Below are 17,682 nucleotides of genomic sequence, written 5' to 3'. Positions count from 1 at the left end.
TCCCATTCTACCAAATCCTCATAGGTCAGTCTCCTCATACCAAGAATCAAGTGGCTCCAACCTCCACACAAAATGCTGGAGGAACTCAGCAGCTCAGGCAGCATCTAAGGAGGGGAATAAATAATTGACACTTCAGATGACATTGGTGTCATAACTGTTTTTCGATAATATACTTACTCCCCTTCCTGCTCCAATGGTAGCCTCCTCCTCGTATAAATCAAGTGCTGTCAGGTAACATGGACAGATTAGCCGAGACAAGTCACATAGCCTGCTGACACCACAGTACCCTGAATTAAATTTTCCATTAATAATTGCTTACTTATAAAGTACTCATTTTAAAACAAAACCTTTTTATGACCTGTTCTACATATGTTAACACTAACCTTATTGATTTCACACTGCAGAGGTCAAAGGATGATCTGTCGTCACCGTCAAAGAGCACCAAACGCCAAAGAGAAAAGGTTGCTTCTGATACAGAAGAACCAGAAAGGTTAAATTCAAAGAAATCTAAGACACAGGTGTGTACTTGGCAACAGCGATCAACATTAGTCCACTATCTAAAGTAGTGGTGCAATCTTGGGTTGTTTTCTCTGGAGAGGTGGAGGTTCAGGGGAGATCCGATAGAGGTTTATAAGATATCAGAGGCATAGACAGACGTTTTTTATACAGGGTTGAAATGTCTGATAACAGAGTGCATGCATTTAAGATGAGTTCAGAGTATATTTATTTTCAAAGTATATTTACTATATACAACCTTGAGATGTGTCTCCTTACAGGCAGCCCCAAAACAAAGAAACCTGGCAGAACCCAATAAAAAATAAGATCATCAAACACCCACTGTGTAGAAAAAAATCAAATTGTGCAAACGATAAAAGTAAGCAAGTAACATTCATAACTGAAGTTCACGAAAGACAGACAACACCCATGAAACCAGTCACAGCTGATCCAGGAGCCCGTTAGTTGCAGGCCACAGCCTCCGTTCAACACAGAGACAAGTAAATCTTGCGAGCAGTGAGCTGAACACTGGTCTCCTCCGGCCCAGACACCCTGACCTTTTCAATCTGGCCCAGGGCTTTAATCAATTGAACATCAGCTTGTTCTTCACTCTTGGGTCCAGTCCTGCCACCTTAATTCTGCCTCACCTTGGATCTGCCACTTCAAAAGGCTCCAAGTCTGCTCCAGCATCCAAACTTTGACTCATGCCGTGCTGCTTTGATTCGGCCCATATACACCACGCCACAGTAGTCTTGCACCTTTGAGACTTCAATTCACACCGTAAAGATGCCAGGTCGTACAAACTGTTCAAAAGCTTCAACTGCAAAAGGGAAGTTACAGGCTATTGGTTAGAGTGATCATTTTCGAGAAAAAGTGTGAGTAATAAAGTAGTTGTATTTGCTGCCAGCAAGTCGTCGCTGTGCTTCACCAGAGCCATCTTTACTCATTTGTTGTTGTTTAGTCATTAAGTCGAGTCCAACTCTTTGTGACCTCGTGGAGTCCTGCACACCAAGCATTAAACCGTTACAGAGGGTAATTTCAAACAAGATGTGGAGGGAAAGTTTTTTACACATTGTGGGTGCCTAAAATGTGCTGCCTGAGGTGGTGGTTGAGCCAGATACATTAGAGACTATTAAGAGACATTTAGTTAGGCACATGAATGTGAGGGAGGTGGAAGGATATGGATATTGTGTAGGCAGAGTAGATTAGTCAGGTTGGTCATTCAATTACTAATTTAATTGGCTCAGCACAACATTGTGGGCCGAAGAGCCTTTTCCTGTGCTGTACTGTTCTACGTCAATGCATTCTGATCCTTTGTAAAGTGCAGGACTTAAACATGTTTGCCAAGTTTCAGAAAATGCAACATACTGTTATTCTGGTGTCAAAAGTCAAGAGCAACTTTTGAACCCAAGCATATTGAATGTGTAAGCTGAGCCCCACAAACTTGCGATGCCATTTGCTGATTTGCCTTTTCAAGAAACATATTGCGGCTTATTAAACTATAATTTCCACTTGGTTCTATTGTGACCACGTGCCTTTATGAAGAGCAGCAGTTTAATTTGAGCCAACATAGTCCCATCTGAAAGAACACACAACAAATATGTTTGCTTTTTATGTAAAGTATTGGAGGTATACCTGAAAGGAGGTCAAAATTCAAAGAAAATTTATTATCAAAAAGTATGTATATGACACAATATACGTCAGTACCTAAGACTCATTATCTTGCAGGCCTATAAAGAAATACAATAGTGTAGAAATGGAAAACTCTACATAGATAAGCAACCAATGTGCAAAAGAAGGCATTGTGCACAAATGAATGACTAAATAAATAGATGGATAGATCAATTGATAAACAAACAATTTAACTAACACTGAGAGCATGAATTGTAGAGTCTGAAGGTGAATCTGTAGGCTGTGGAATCAGTTCAGAGTTGAGATGAATGAAGTTATCCACACTGGTTCAAGAACTGATGATATCAGTTCCTGAACCTGGTGGTGTGGGACCTAAGCCTCCTGTATCTCCTCTCTAATGGTAGTGGAGATAAGAGTGCATGGTCTGGATGGTGGGGGACCTTGATGATAGACACTGCTTTCTGGTGGCTGTGCTCCTTGTAGGTATGCTCAGTGGTGGGAGGGCTTTGCCTACAATGGAGTGCAAGTTGGGCAATGGGGACCATTTTATCCTAATTTCTATTTCCTACAATAAATATGACAAGAACAACCATAAATTGGATATTCATATGATCATGGGTTAATTGATTAAATTCATTAGGCATGGAAAGACATTTATTGGAAACAGGGTTCTGACAGTCTCAGTTGGGAGTAACAGTTCTGTGAAAGACCCATATCTTATAACAAGTTATAGGATTTTTTATGTAGACTATAATTTTGTAACCTTTTGAATTATATTTTCTAATTTTGAATTATCATTAAATTGAAGCTCTGGTGATTCAGTACAATGATAACATCCTCCTGGGAATAATACGCCTGGTTTTAAACTTTAGAACTAAAGTTGTTGACTTTCTAAAATCTGTAAGGTATGGAGCAACCCTGCAATAATTGATGCACTCTTTAAACTTGGATGGTGAAAATGGAAGACATTTATAATGGAGCCACCTCTAGGGTTAGCAGAAATTATTGGGTTTATCTCTCAATGGATTTTGTAAAACCTGTAGAAACAGGAGTTTTACTTACACTGGTAATTACCAAAAAAAGTGTTCAGATTTGCAATGTTGAAAATGATCAGAAAAACGTGTACTGTGAATGCCCACAAGAAAATGAATCTCAAGCTAGTATATGGTGAGATATATGTAATTCGATAATGAACTTACTTTGAACTTTGAAATCTCAATTGATGCAGTTGGAAAAAAAAACATTTCAAACCCAGAAAAAAGGGCCAGAAGGCAATGAGCTTAATTTTCCCTTTGAATTGTCATTTTAAGCTTAAAATGCAGCTTTAAATGTCAATATCCTAATTTACCAGTTTAAACTTTAACATTTCAAGAAAAGAACAATTTTAGCTTGCTTAGGGCGATGGGAGGGATAGGTGCTGTCTGGGCATTAATATCTTTGTACACATTAGATGGTGGTGCTCTGAGCCATGTCCAGGAAGTGACAATGCTCAGAGTTCTGAGCGCTGATGTGTTCACGTTGCCCATACGGAGACAGCCCTGACTTCCCTACAATGTTCAGGGGAGATCTGAGCCCTCTGGTCCGAGTGCTCTTAAATCGGAGATGTGGCACAAGAAGATTGGTGGCAAGGTGGAGGCCAAAGACCAAGTTGCTGTCAAAATAAGATTTCCAGCAGCATTGCTGAAACAGACCCGATGGGCTAAATAGTCCAATTCTACTCCATGTCTTATGGTCTTATAAGTGTGCATGGTCAATCGCAATGATTCAGAATCATTCAATAGAAAGGGAAAAGATGTTTCAAGAAATTCAAATTTACAGATTGGTGGGGTTTATCCTAAAATTAGGTTTAAATAAATTGTTTCTGTGTCTTTTGTTTGTTACATTGTCAAGCTGGTTTCAATGTTATAGCATTGTGACAGTGAAAAAAAAGCTTTCTTTCCCATTGTAAGCTCTCTGTTATTTTTTCCATTGTAAGCACTCCAGTTGAATTTTAAGTGCAGTGAAATCTCTCATGGTTTGGAATACGAGAGACAAGTTGGTTTGGGTGCTGCAGAATCCTCACAGAGCTTTGTACAACAACTCCTGCTGAAACCACTGTGCTTATAAAGAGGCAGTATTCTCTTTCCTGGATGCGGGAGGAGGGGAAGTGGAGTCAGTGGAACTGGCAAATTACTTGAATTTGTTATGACACGAACACCTCATCATTATGTGTGAAGTTAACATCTTAATTATGCAGTGATTAATGTATATCAGATGGAGGCTTATAAAGCAGTTGGCCCTTTGAATTAGCACATGGGTAGGAAAGGTTTAGAGCAGGGGCCCCAGCCTTTTTTATGTCATGGACCCCAGGTTGGAAACCCTTGGTTTCGAGGGATATGGGCCAAATGTGCAAAATGGGACTACCTTATATGGGTGCCTTGTTCAGTATGGATGTGTTGGGCTGAAGGGCCTATTTTCATGCTGTATTACTGTACAATTCTAAGTAAGCCTATTATAAGACCTGATTTATTTGAGGATTTGGAGACTGCTTTCTCAAGCACCTTTGCTTTGTTCAGTACAAAAGGCAGGATCTCCTGCATGGTGTCTACCCTTTTCAATTAGACTCCCCATTCCCATTCCAACATGTCAGTCCACGCCACCTCTCCTGCCACGCTAAGGCCAAACAGATTGAGGACCAACATCTCGTATTTCATCTGGATAGCCTCCAATCTGATTGCATGAACATTGATTTCTCTAAAATGCCCAGTAATTTCTCTCCCTCCCCTGCCCCCCCATGTCTTTCTCCATTCCCCATTCTGGTTCCTCTCCTTCACTTTCTCCCATGCCCACTGTCCTATCCTATCAGATTTCTTCTTGTTCAGCCCTTTACCTCTTCCACCTTTCATCTTCCAACTTCTTTCTTCTTCCTCTCTCCCTCTTCCACTCACTTTCCCCCTCACCTGGCCTCATCTACCACCTGCCAGCTTGTATTCCTTCCCCTCCCTCCACCTTCTTATTCTGGGATCTTCCCCCTTCCTTTTCAGTCCTGTTGAAAGGTCTTCGCTTGAAATGTTGACTGCTTATTCCTCTCCGTAGATGCTGCCTGACCTGTTGAGCTCCTCCAGCATTTTATGTGTTGCTCACAATTTCCAGCATCTCTTCTGTTTAAAGCTTACTATATTAGTTTGATCAGATATTAGCTTGACCAAACTAATAGTAGTGTGCCATGGTAGTGTAGCGGTTAGTGGCACTATTACAGCTCGGAATTCATTTGCACCCCCGTCTGTAAGGAGTTTATATGTGTGAATGCATGGGTGCTCCAGTATCCAAAGACAAAATGGTCAGAAGGTTGATTGAGCATTGTAAATTTTCCTGTGATTAGGCTACATGTTTAATAGGGGGGCTGCTGGGCAGTTTGGCTCATTGGGCTGGCAGAGTCTGTTGCATGCTGTATCTCCAAATAAATAAATACAAGTTGATAATATGTAATATTGTTTTAAAAATCAAAACAGGAGATCAGCAGGCCGAATTCGCCGTCTGAAGGAGAGAGTTCTGACAGTCGCAGTGTGAATGATGAAGGAAGCAGTGATCCAAAAGATATTGACCAGGACAATCGCAGTACGTCACCAAGTATCCCGAGCCCAAGGGACAATGAAAGTGACTCTGACTCGTCAGCACAACAGCAAGTGTTGCAGTCTCAGCCCCCAGTACATCAGAGTCCGTGCACCTCTCTGCCGCTGGAACCACCGCCCATGCCCCCGCCGCCATCTTCCTGTGCGGTGTCCATTCCGCAGACCTTGTCTCCGGTTCCGCAGCCTCGCAGTCAGACACCGCCTCATTCCCTGATGCAGCCCGCACCACAGCTCCACCCCCAGAGGCTTGCGTCGCCGCATCCGCCGGTCCAGCAGCCACTGCAGCCTCAACCGCAGCCCCTCCCACAGTCGCAGGCCCAGCCCCATGCGCAGGTGCAGCCACTGCCTCACCCCTTGCCGCCGCCTGCCCACATGCAGCACCAGCTGCAGGGGCCGCCCTTCACCATCAACCCCCCGCCTCAGATCCCTCAGACTTCTTCACAAGCGTCTGCCGCCGTGCACCCGCAGTCGCATGGTCCGATGCAGGTCCAAGCTCAGCCTTCGCCTACCCAGGCACAGCCTCCGAGGGAGCAACCTCTGCCACCGGCTCCTGTGTCCATGCCCCACATCAAGCCGCCACCCACCACACCAATCACTCCCATTTCCAATCCCCCATCACACAAACCCCCTCCCCATCTCGCAGGCCATCCTCCTTTCCCGCAAATGCCTTCAAACCTCCCACCTCCTCCTGCCTTAAAGCCGCTGAGCTCCCTTTCCACACATCATACCCCCTCTGTTCATCCCCCTCCATTACAGCTAATGCCCCAAACGCAGCAAATTCAGCCCCCTCCTGCGCAACCTCCCGTATTAACCCAAGCCCAGAATCTCCCGGCAAATGCAGCTCACCCCCAACCAGTGCCCCACCAAGTCTCTTCCCAGCCTCCATATGCCCAGCATTCTTTCATCCCATCGGGTGCCCCTAACATCGCATCGTCGTCAGCCACCCCCACTTCCAGCGTGGCACCCATCTCTACCATCCAGCCCACGGCATCAATTGTCACATCCATGTGCTCCACCGGGAACGTGGTGAGCACTGCTCCCGCCACCATGACGAGCATTCAGATTAAAGAGGAAATCCAGGATGAGGCGGAGGACGCAGATAGCCCACCACCATCTCCCAGCAGAAGCCCATCTCCAGAACCAACTGTCGTCAGCACACCGAGCCATGCCAGTCAATCAGCCAGGTAACGTTTCCTTTTTGAATTCAGTAGTGTCAGTATTTCTAGAAAATATGCCCCAGTGACATCTATCTTCTTCGTTTATATATGCCTTAGACCAGCCTCTTTCAACCTTCTTTGCCCTGGAGGAACCCTTGAAATAATTTTCAGGTCTCAGGAACCCCTGCGTAAAACTTATTATATCTAGAGCTCAAGGTACCTTAACGTGATCTGTAAGTAGTAGATATAGCAATCCAAAATAATTGTCAGTTGAGTAGAGAGTAAATTTTTAGTCAACCCTTCTTGAAAAAAATCAGATAGTTAAGTTTGGCGCCCCACACAGACTTCCAATCTGTGCCTTGTAAGGCGTGAAAATGCCCGACGCAGGCCTCTCATGGTCTGAGTCGACGTTCCCTCCCTCCCCCTAAGCTTGGCTTACCTTTCTTGAAATTACTTTTTCTTTTTCTTCCAAAATTTTAAAAACTCATAAGGCAAGCATAATAAATTTCTCAATTCTGGGTCGAACTTGAGATAAGTGCACATGGATTTCACCTTCAACTGAAACCATAGAAAAACTACAGCACAGAAACAGGCTTTTGGCCCTTCTTGGCTGTGCTGAACTATTTTCTGCCTAGTCCCACTGACTTGCACTCAGACCATATCCCTCCATACACCAACCATCCATATATCTGTCCAATTTATTCTTAAATGTTAAAAAAGAACCCGCATTTACCACCTCGTCTGGCAGCTCATTCCATACTCCCACCACTCTCTGTGTGAAGAAGCCCCCCTCTAATGTTCCCTTTAAACTTTTCCCCTCTCAGCCTTAACCCATGTCCTCTGGTTTTTTTCCTCCCCTTGCCTCAGTGGAAAAAGCCTGCTTGCATTCACTCTATCTATACCCATCATAATTTTATATAACTCTATCAAATCTCTCCTCATTCTGCTATGCTCCAGGGAATAAAGTCCTAACCTATTCAACCTTTCTCTGTAACTGATTTTCTCAAATCCCGGTAACATCCTTGTAATGAAATGGTTTCTATCCTTGCTCTTGATGCTTGTTAAACAAGAAAAAACTTGCTCAAATATGTAAAAGTTTGAAAACTGCAGCAAAATGTTCATTGCTTTCATCTGAATGGCAGAATTCATGGAAATCCAGAACTTGTCCAAGGGCAGGTCAGTAAATCAAATCTTGAGTGCATAATTAAAGTGCAGCTCACAAAGTTCTTCCTCTTCCCTCAAAGTCAAGTTCTCAGGCTAAGCAGAAGGTTCAGAAAAAGGGCCCCTCACCTAGTCATACACTTGTGTTGAACGGGGGGAAAAATACTGTTCAATTTTGTTCTGTGGTTCTTCTAGGTGGTTTTCAATAAGACTCAAGACTTTCTGATATCCTTCCTCACTCTCAATCTCAAACAGCAATGAAAACATTTCAAGATTTCCTTTTGCAGCATGATTTTCTAAAGATTCAGTTTCGTTTCAAGTCCAAGAACCTTGTCACTTGAAATCAAAACATTTTCTCCATTACCTTACAGAGGCTTGTTCAGTTAGTTCACATGATGACAAATGTCCGTTAAGTAGGCTAATTTCTGCAGCCATTCTTCATCTTCAAAGCACTCAATAAAGTCTAACCTACTATTTTCATGGAAGTACTCCTGCAATTCACCTTTCAGTTCAAACACTGTGTTGAGAGCTCTTCCACTGCTAAGCCACCGGATTTCTGTATGTAGCAGGAGATTGGTGTGCTTTTTGTCCAAGTCTTCACACAGTTTTTTAAATATTCTCGAGTGAACTGGTCGTAAGGCTACTAAATAACTTGCTTCCTGAATCCTTTTATTGACTCTGACTTTATTTTCAAAATCTTTAATCTTTTTTTTATTCCGATAATCGTTTAAAATAATCAGGACTTACACGTGTCATATGGCTGTGATTTGTAGTTAAGTGTCTCTTCAATTTTGCTGGAGCCATTCTACATTTATAAGCTGCTTGCCACAGACTAGGCACAATGGAACAGGACAACTTGGATCACCAGTCCATGTAAAACCCATTGATAAGTAGCTTTCATTGTAAAGATATAGTACCGGCTGAATACGTTAGTCCCGCCCACTGTTTTTGTCTCCAGGACCCAGAAGAGGCTGGTGGACGACTTCTGAGGCAACAGAAGGCATTGGGTCTCTGCTGCAGTCCTGAGTCTTCCAGTCATGGAGGGTGATCAGTCATTGGTGTACATGCATACCCAGCTGACAGCTCTCTACCTCAAGACCCTGCAGAGATATCTGTATAGCGCCCACTCTCTGAGATGGCATGCACTGGCGATGTACTTACTCTGCTGGGGGCACTGCATGTAGGAGGGCATGTGGCTTCCAGTGGACAGCATTTGCTGTGCTGCTTTAAGGGAACTTGCTCACTTTTACTGACAGCTGTTGAGGGTATATGGGGTCTGGTCTTATCTAGACAGGGTGTTCCTGCACTGATGGGAAACAGTGCTCTAGCTGCGAGGGGGCTGGTCCCCATCCTATCACAGTGGTGTCGAGGAGGTTCAGCGAAGTGAAGAGGTTCCAGCTGCACCGTCACCCTCCAAAATTTCTATTACATGTAGAGTTTGTTTCCTTCTGAAAGTCAGCCGGTAGCGCATAAGGGGAAGTTGGGGGAGGTAATTTGGGAGGGAGAGGCTGACATCACAGCCCAATTTGAGAGAGTGCATTCAATGCTTGGAAAAACGCACTTCATGCTCCTCATCAGCCTATCATCCTCCCCTCCATGCAATACAGCGCTCAGTAATTATCAGCCTACTGTCCTCCCCTCTGTGCAATACAGCGCTCCCCAATTCTCAGTCTACCGTCCTCCCCTCAGTGCAATATAGCACTCACCATCAGCCTACTGTCCTCCCCTCTGTGCAATACGTTTACCAATTATCAACCTACCGTCTTCCCCTCTGTGCAGTACAGTGCTCAGTAATTATCAGCCTACTGTCCTCCCCTCAGTGTAATACAGCACTCCCCAATTGTCAGACTACCGTCCTCCCCTCAGTGCAATATAGTACTCCCCAATTTTCAGACTACCGTCCTCCCCTCAGTGTAATATAGCGCTCCCCAATTGTCAGTCTGCTGTCCTCCCCTCTGTGCAATACAGCGCTCCCCAATTGTCAGACTACCGTCCTCCCCTCCGTGCAATACAGTGCTCACCAGTTATCAGCCTACCATCTTCCCCTATCTTGCGTCAAAAACTGAAATTGGACTCAACCAAATAAACACGGTCTTACTGCACACTGCCATGCTGGGCTGAGAGACCTCGAATGAGATTGCCAATGGGGCTGCTCGGTCACTGTCCACCACTGTGTGCACTAGCATTGCACGTTGCACGAAGCTCAAAAATCAATTTTTTTTTGTATCACCATTTCTCACAGAACACTTAGCGACCTCTCACAGAACCCTGGTTGAGTAACCCTGCCCTAGATCATAGGAGCAGAAATAGACTATTCGGCCCATTGAGTCTGCTCTGCCTTTCAATCATGGCTGATTTCTTTCAGTGACTCAATGGTTCCATTTAATATCAGAGAATGTATACAATGTACAATTCTGTTCTCTAGTTTCTCCCTGTAACCCTGGTCAACCTCAAACCCATTTTCTTGCCTTCTTCCCGAAACCTTTGGCGCCCTTACTACTGAAATAACCATCAACCTTGTCTTCAAATATTCCCAAAGACTTGGCCTGCACCACTGTCTATGGCAATGAACTCCACCCTCTAGCTAAACAAAATCTTCCTAATCTCTGTTGCAAATGGACATCACTCTATTCTGAGGCTGTGCCCTCTGTCCTAGACTTTCCTACTACATGAAACATTCTCTCTACATCCACTCTATCTAGTTTTAAAGGAAAATCTCTTTATTCTGAGGCTGTGCCCTCTGGTCTTAGACTCTTCCACTGTAAGAAACACCCACTCCATGTTCACTCTATCCCTGCCTTCCAATATTCTGTATGTTTCTTTGAGATCCCCCACATCATTCTGATCTCCACTCAGTACAGGCTCAGAGACATCAAACACACCTTGTGCAATTATTCATAGGAAACAAGTTGCCTGTTGAAAACTATTATTAGCTTTGAGCAGCACACAAATGCTGGAGGAACTCAGCAGTTCAGGATAAGAGGGGAGCCAGAGTGGAGATTGGAAAAAGAGAGGAGGGGAAGGCGTTTAAATGACCAGAAGTTGGAGAAATCGATGCTCATGTTGGAGGTTGGAGGCTACCCGGATGGAATAAGAGGTGTTGCTCCTCCAACCTGAGAGTGGCCTCATCATGACTGTAGAGGAGGCATGGACCTCTTCTCTCTTCTTCCATTCCCCACTTTAGCTCCCCTTCACCTCTCCTCTTCTCCTCACCTGCTGGGGGAGAAGCTGACAGCGATGCAGGTGGATGCTCCCCTGGTGTCATGGATTCTTGATTACCTGACTGGCAGACCACAGTGCGTGTGCTTGCAACACTGTGTGTCCGACAGAGTGATCAGCAGCACTGGGGCTCCACAGGGGACTGTCTTGTCTCCCCTTCTCTTCACCATTTACACCTGGGACTTCAACTACTGCACAGAGTCTTGTCATCTTCAGAAGTTTTCGGATGACTCTGCCATAATTGGATGCATCAGCAAGGGAGATGAGGTTGAGTACAGGGCTACTGTAAGAAACTTTGTCACATGGTGTGAGCAGAATTATCTGCAGCTTAATATGAAAAAGACTAAGGAGCTGGTGGTAGACCTGAGGAGAGCTAAGGTACCGGTGACCCCTGTTTCCATCCAGGGGGTCAGTGTGGACATGGTGGAGGATTACAAATACCTGGGGATACGAATTGACCATAAACTGGACTGGTCAAAGAACACTGAGGCTGTCTACAAGAAGGGTCAGAGCCGTCTCTATTTCCTGAGGAGACTGAGGTCCTTTAACATCTACCAGACGATGCTGAGGATGTTCTACGAGTCTGTGGTGGCCAGAGCTATCATGTTTGCTGTTGTGTGCTGGGGCAGCAGGCTGAGGGTAGCAGACACCAACAGAATCAACAAACTCATTCGTAAGGCCAGTGATGTTGTGGGGATGGAATTGGACTCTCTGATGGTGGTGTCTGAAAAGAGGATGCTGTCTAAGCTGCATGCCATCTTGGTCAATATCTCCGATCCACTACATAATTGTCTGGTTGGGCACAGGAGTACATTCAGCCAGAGGGTCATAGGAAGTCATTCCTGCCTGTGGCCATCAAACTTTACAACTCCTCCCTTGGAGGGTCAGACACCCTGTGCCGATAGGCTGGTCCTGGACTTATTTCATAATTTATATATTACTATTTAACTATCTATGGTTCTATTACTATTTATTATTTATGGTGCAACTGTAATGAAAACCAATTTCCCCTGGGATCAATAAAGTATGACTATGACTTATCACCACCTCCTGGTTGATCCTCCTCATTCCCTTCCTCCCATGGTTCATTCTCTCCTATCAGATTCCTTTTACTCCAGCTCTTTTCCTTTTCCACCTATTACCTCCCAGCTTCTTACTTCCTCTTCCACCTACCTGGTTTCGCCTATCACCTTTTAGCTTGTCTTCTTTCCCCTCCACCCACCTTCTTATTCTGACTTCTAATTCTTACTCTAGCATCAGCAGAATCTCTTGTGTTTAACATTGTTTTTTTTCTCTCTATAGAAAAGAACAAATATTTTATCATGGTTAAAATCTTTTAAGGTTTTGCTTTATTGATGTTTCCACTTTATGCTTTGTTTCAGGTTCATCAAATATTTGGATCGTGGCTACAACTCCTGTGCACGAACAGATCTGTACTTTGTACCATTGCAAGGCTCGAAACTGGCCAAGAAACGGGAAGAAGTAATGGAAAAGGCCAGACGAGAAGCAGAGCAGAAGGCCAAAGAAGAGAAGGAGAAGGAAAAGGAGAAAGAAAAAGAGAGGGAAAGAGAACGGGAACGTGAGAGGGAAGCTGAGCGAGCAGCGGTAGGTGAACATTGATAGGCGGCAGGCTGACTGGTACTTAACCTATGCCTGTAATTATTAGGTAGTTACAAATCACTCCACGTTATTTGCTACACTTGCTCATTAATGCAAATATCTAATCAATCATGTGGCAGCAACTCAATGCATAAAAGGATGCAGACATTGTCAAGAGATTCAGTTGTTGTTCAGACCAAACATCAGAATTAGGAAGAAATGTGATCTACATGACTTTGACCAGCCAAACAAGGTGGTTTGAGTATCTCAGGAACTGCTGATCTTCTGGAAGTTTCACATATGTCAGTAGAATTTACAGAGAATAGTGCAAAAAGCAAAAAACATCCAGTGAGGATCCATTCTGTGGACAGAAATGCCTTGTTAATGAGAAAGGCCACACTGGTTCAAGAAGTTGTCAGCAACTCAAATGACTATGTGTTACAGCAGTGGTGTGCAGAAAATCATCTCTGAATGCACAACGTATTGAAGCTTGAAGTGGATGGGCTACAGCAGCAGAAAACCACAACGTGTTCCACTGCTGTACCTAATAAAGTGGCCACTGAGTGAATACGGTAGTTACTAATAAATCCAGTAGGGAATCGAAGAGAAAACACTTTCCTGGAGAGTGGTTGAATTATTGAGCTTATTACCTTAGGGAGAAGTTGAGGTAAACAGGTTAAATGTATTAAAGCAGAAGCTAGATAAACTCACAAGGGAGGAAAGAAATAGAAACACTGAACAGTTGGTTAACAAACAGAAGTAGTCCTCCCTGCCATGAGTGGTTCAGCCATTCGGTTCTTGAATCAACCAGTACTGCACTAATTACTATCTCAATATAGTGATTTTCACTACAATGGACTTGGTTCTTTTTTAAATTTTATTTTTTATTTATTGAGATACAGTGTGGAATAGGTCCTTACGGCCCTTTTGAGCCATGCCGTCTAGCAATCCACAATTTAACCCTAGCTTAATCATGGGACAATTTACAATGACCAATTAACCTATCAACTGGTGCGTTTTTGCAATGTGGGAGGAAACCCAAGCAATCACGGGGAGAGCAAGCCAGGCTTGGATCTGTCCATAGTGGGGTTGGTGAACTCCCTTTAGGTACTAGGCTGTTCTGTCAACAGCAAGCACGCTCTGCCTCCTACAAATCCACAAACCCGCTTGTCCGGGTAGACCCATTGTTTCAGCTTGTTCCTACCCCACTGAATTCATATCTGCATACCTCAACTCTGTTTTACCTCCCTAGTTCAATCCCTTCCTATCTACGTCCATGACACTTCACATGCTCTGGATCTTTTCAATGATTTGAGGTTCCCTGGTCCCCATCATCTCATTTTTACTATGGATGTTCAGTTGCTAGACACCTCCATCCCCACCAGGAAGGCCTCAAAGCTCTCCATTGTTTTGCCGGACACCAGACCTAAGCAGTTCTGCTCCACCACCACTCTCCTCTGTCTAGCAGAATTTGTCCTCATTCTCAATAATTACCCCTTTGGCTCCTCCTTCTTCCTTTAAACAAAAGGTATAGCCATGGGCACTCACGCTATGCCTGCCTGTTTGTTAGCTACATGGAACAGTATATGTTCCAAGCCTACACTGGTGACCGTCGTGCACTTTTCCTATGCTATATTGATGACTGCATTAGTGCTGCTTCCTGCACCCATGCTGAACTCATCGACTTTATATATTTCGTCTTCAACTTGTGCCCTGCCCTTAAATTTACCTGATCCATTTCTGATACCTCCCTCCACTTTCTTGATCTTATTGTCTCTATCTCCAGAGACAGCTTATCCACTGATGTCTATTATAAACCTACAGACTCTCATGGTTACTGGACTATACCTCTTCCCACCCTGTAACTTGTAAAAATGCCCTTCTCTCAATTCCTCCGTCTTCGCTGCATCTAGTCTCAGGATGAGGCTTTTCATTCCAGAATGAAGGAGATGACCTTTTTCAAAGAAAGGGGCTTCCCTTCCTCCACCATCAATGCTGCCCTCAACTGCATCTCTTCCATTTCTCACACATTTGCTCTTACCCCATCCTCCTGCCACCCTACCAGATAATGGGGTTCCACCTTCCACCCCACTGGCCTCTGTGTCCAGCAAATAATTCTCCAAAACTTCCGCTATTTCCAACGGGATGTCACCACCAAGCGCACCTTTCCCTCCTCCCCCCCACCCCACCTCCCCCCACATTCTGCTTTTCGCAGGGATCACTCCCTACATGACTCCCTTGTCCATTCAACCCTCCCTACTGATCTCCCTTCTGGCACTTATCCTTGCAAGCAGAACAAGTGCTACACCTGCCCCTACACCACCTTTCTCACTACCATTCAGGGCCATAAGCAGTCCTGCCAAGTGAGGTGACATTTTGCCTGTGAGTCTGTTGGGATCATCTACTTTGTCCGGTGCTCCCAGTTTGGCCTCCTGTATATTGGTGAAACCCGACATAGATTGGGAGATCGCTTCGCTGAGCACCTGTGCTCTGTCTGCCAGGAAAAGCAGGATCTCCCAGTGGCACCCATTTTAATTCCACTTTCCATTCGCATTCTAATACGTCCATCCATGGCCTCCTCCACTGTTGTGATGAGGCCACACTTAGGTTGGAAGAACAACACCTTATATTCTGTTTGGTTAGCCTCCAGCCTGATGGCGTGAACATTGATTTCTCAAACTTCTGGTAATGCCCCCCACCTTCCCTCTCCTTCACCACTTCCCATCCCCTTTTCCCTCCCTCACCTCATCTCCTTGCCCACCTCTCGCCTCCCTCTGGTTCTCATCCCTCCCTCTTCAGCTTTCACCTAACACCTTGTGTTTCTCTGTCCCCTCCCCACACACCTTTAAAATCTACTCCTCAGCGTTTTTTCTCCAGTCCTGCTGAAGGGTTTCGACTAAAACGTTGATTATACTCTTTTTCCATTGATGCTGCCTGGCCTGTTGAGCTTCTACAGCATCTTGTGTGTGTTGCTTCTCCAGTCCATTGCTGGAAGTGAGGAGTGAGTCATTGCGAGCACAGTCACGAATTTCTGCCAAAACCACCCTGGCAGAGGTCCAGCAACAGCTGTCCATCCTGCCCATTTCCTTGGGAAATGTTTGGCAGACTTATTTAATGGAAAAAAAAGAGAAATTATAATTTTAAAAAGGCAGAAATGACTAACTATTCCCAGTAGCTACCCTGATATTGATTTCATCTACCGCCGGCTTATTTTGCCAATTAGAAAATTTGGGATTTAGTAGTCATGGTATTTTATATCCTGACCCATTTATTGATGAAGAAATTAGTTGGAAATGATCAGATTCACTTTCTACTCCAGTATAGTTCTTGGGTTTTCAAAACTTAATGGATAACAGCTGTAATGTAGTCTAAAATAGGAATGCAGAAGTTGTGTTTTTTATACAGGATGTTAAAATATGTAGCATTCTTTGCCAAAAGATAAAAAAAAATTAAAGGTTACCAGGAAAGTATTACTTAGCTATTGCAATAAGATTGGTGAAAGTGGTCAATTCTGTAAAAATCAGCAGGTCAAACAGCATCTATGGAAATGACACATGCAAAACGCTGGAGGAGTTCAGATCAGACAGCTTCTTTGGAAATGAATAAACAGTCAATGTTTTGGGCCAAGAGCCTTCTTCGGGGCTGAGTGCCTACAACATTTTGTGTGTGTTGCTTTGGATTTCCTGCATCTGCAGTATTTATCGTGTCTATGGAAGTGAATAGCCCTGATGAAGGGTCTCGGCCTGAAATGTCGACTGTTTATTCATTTCCATAGGTGCTGCCTGACCTGCTGAGTTCCTCTAGCATTGTGTATGTGTTGCTCTGGATTTCCAGAATCCACAGAATCTATAGTGTTTATAATTCTTTAAAAATATCCATCTTTTCAATATCTTTCTTCAATACCATGATCGCCTCCTTTCTGTATTTGCTGCTCCTTACATTTGGTTATAATTTTCTTAATTTACAAAAATGCATGATGCAAGTGTCAGTGATTCTAAACCTGACACTGCCTGAAATGAATCTGAGTCAGAGAACGTGGAAACAGGCTCTTCAGCCCAACTTGCACGTAGGTGATAGAAAAATGAAGGGCTCTGGAGGAGGAAAGGGTTAGGTTACAGTAGGTTAAAAGGCTGGCACAACATAGTGGGCCGAAAGGCCTGTACTGTGCTGTAATGATCTAGAAAAGGGCAAGACAGTAAGTTACCAAATACATCATAGACAGAAATAGAGTTGGTAGATTAGGTTACCTGTACACTGTTAAGATTATCCTATGTTCATCTTCTTGCAGAGTGTAAGAAAATGGATCTTAGATCAGAGTCAGAATCAGGTTTAATATCACCGGCATATGTCGTGAAACTTGTTGCCTGCAGCAACAGCACAATGCAATGCATAATAATAGAGAGAAAAAAACTGAATAATAGTAAATAGTTAAATAAATAGTGCAAAAATAAAAATTTTAAAAAGTAGTGAGGTAGTTCAATGGGTTAAATGTTCATTCAGAAATAGGATGGCAGAGGGGAAAAAGCTGAATCGTTCTTTGAACGTTGACTGTATTAAATCTCGAGAAATCTCTGTTCTGGAGGTTAGGTCATTGGAAGTATTTGAAAAGAAGGTAGACACATTTTCCATGGAATTGAGTGTTATGTGGAACCTCTACAGAAGAGCAGTTAAGACCAAGTCCAGATTATTCATGGTGACGTTGAATTGTAGGGTAGACTTTAAGAGCAGAGTTCCCTATTCCTGTTGTTTTTTTTCATGATGACTTGTTGTTTTTAGCATTAGGTATTTTTGTTTCCTATTCTCAGATT

The 17,682-nt window shown here is 43.9% G+C and overlaps 1 protein-coding gene across 8 annotated transcripts in view; it reads left to right on the top strand.

Annotated features, from left to right (window-relative positions):
- The window catches only part of rerea (arginine-glutamic acid dipeptide (RE) repeats a), a 655,730-nt gene that overhangs the window by 614,687 nt on the left and 23,361 nt on the right, over positions 1-17,682 (top strand). For all 8 annotated transcript variants that reach the window (XM_072245215.1, XM_072245214.1, XM_072245212.1 and 5 more), the window contains 3 exons: positions 405-518; positions 5,619-6,922; positions 12,658-12,880. In XM_072245215.1, the coding sequence (XP_072101316.1) occupies positions 405-518; positions 5,619-6,922; positions 12,658-12,880 (1,641 nt within the window). The remainder of the gene's footprint in view (positions 1-404; positions 519-5,618; positions 6,923-12,657; positions 12,881-17,682) is intronic.

This window comes from Mobula birostris, chromosome 27, assembly GCF_030028105.1.
Source record: "Mobula birostris isolate sMobBir1 chromosome 27, sMobBir1.hap1, whole genome shotgun sequence".
NCBI lineage: Eukaryota > Metazoa > Chordata > Chondrichthyes > Myliobatiformes > Myliobatidae > Mobula > Mobula birostris.
Note: the sequence above shows the minus strand (reverse complement) of the source record. Positions and strands in the feature narration are given on the sequence as shown.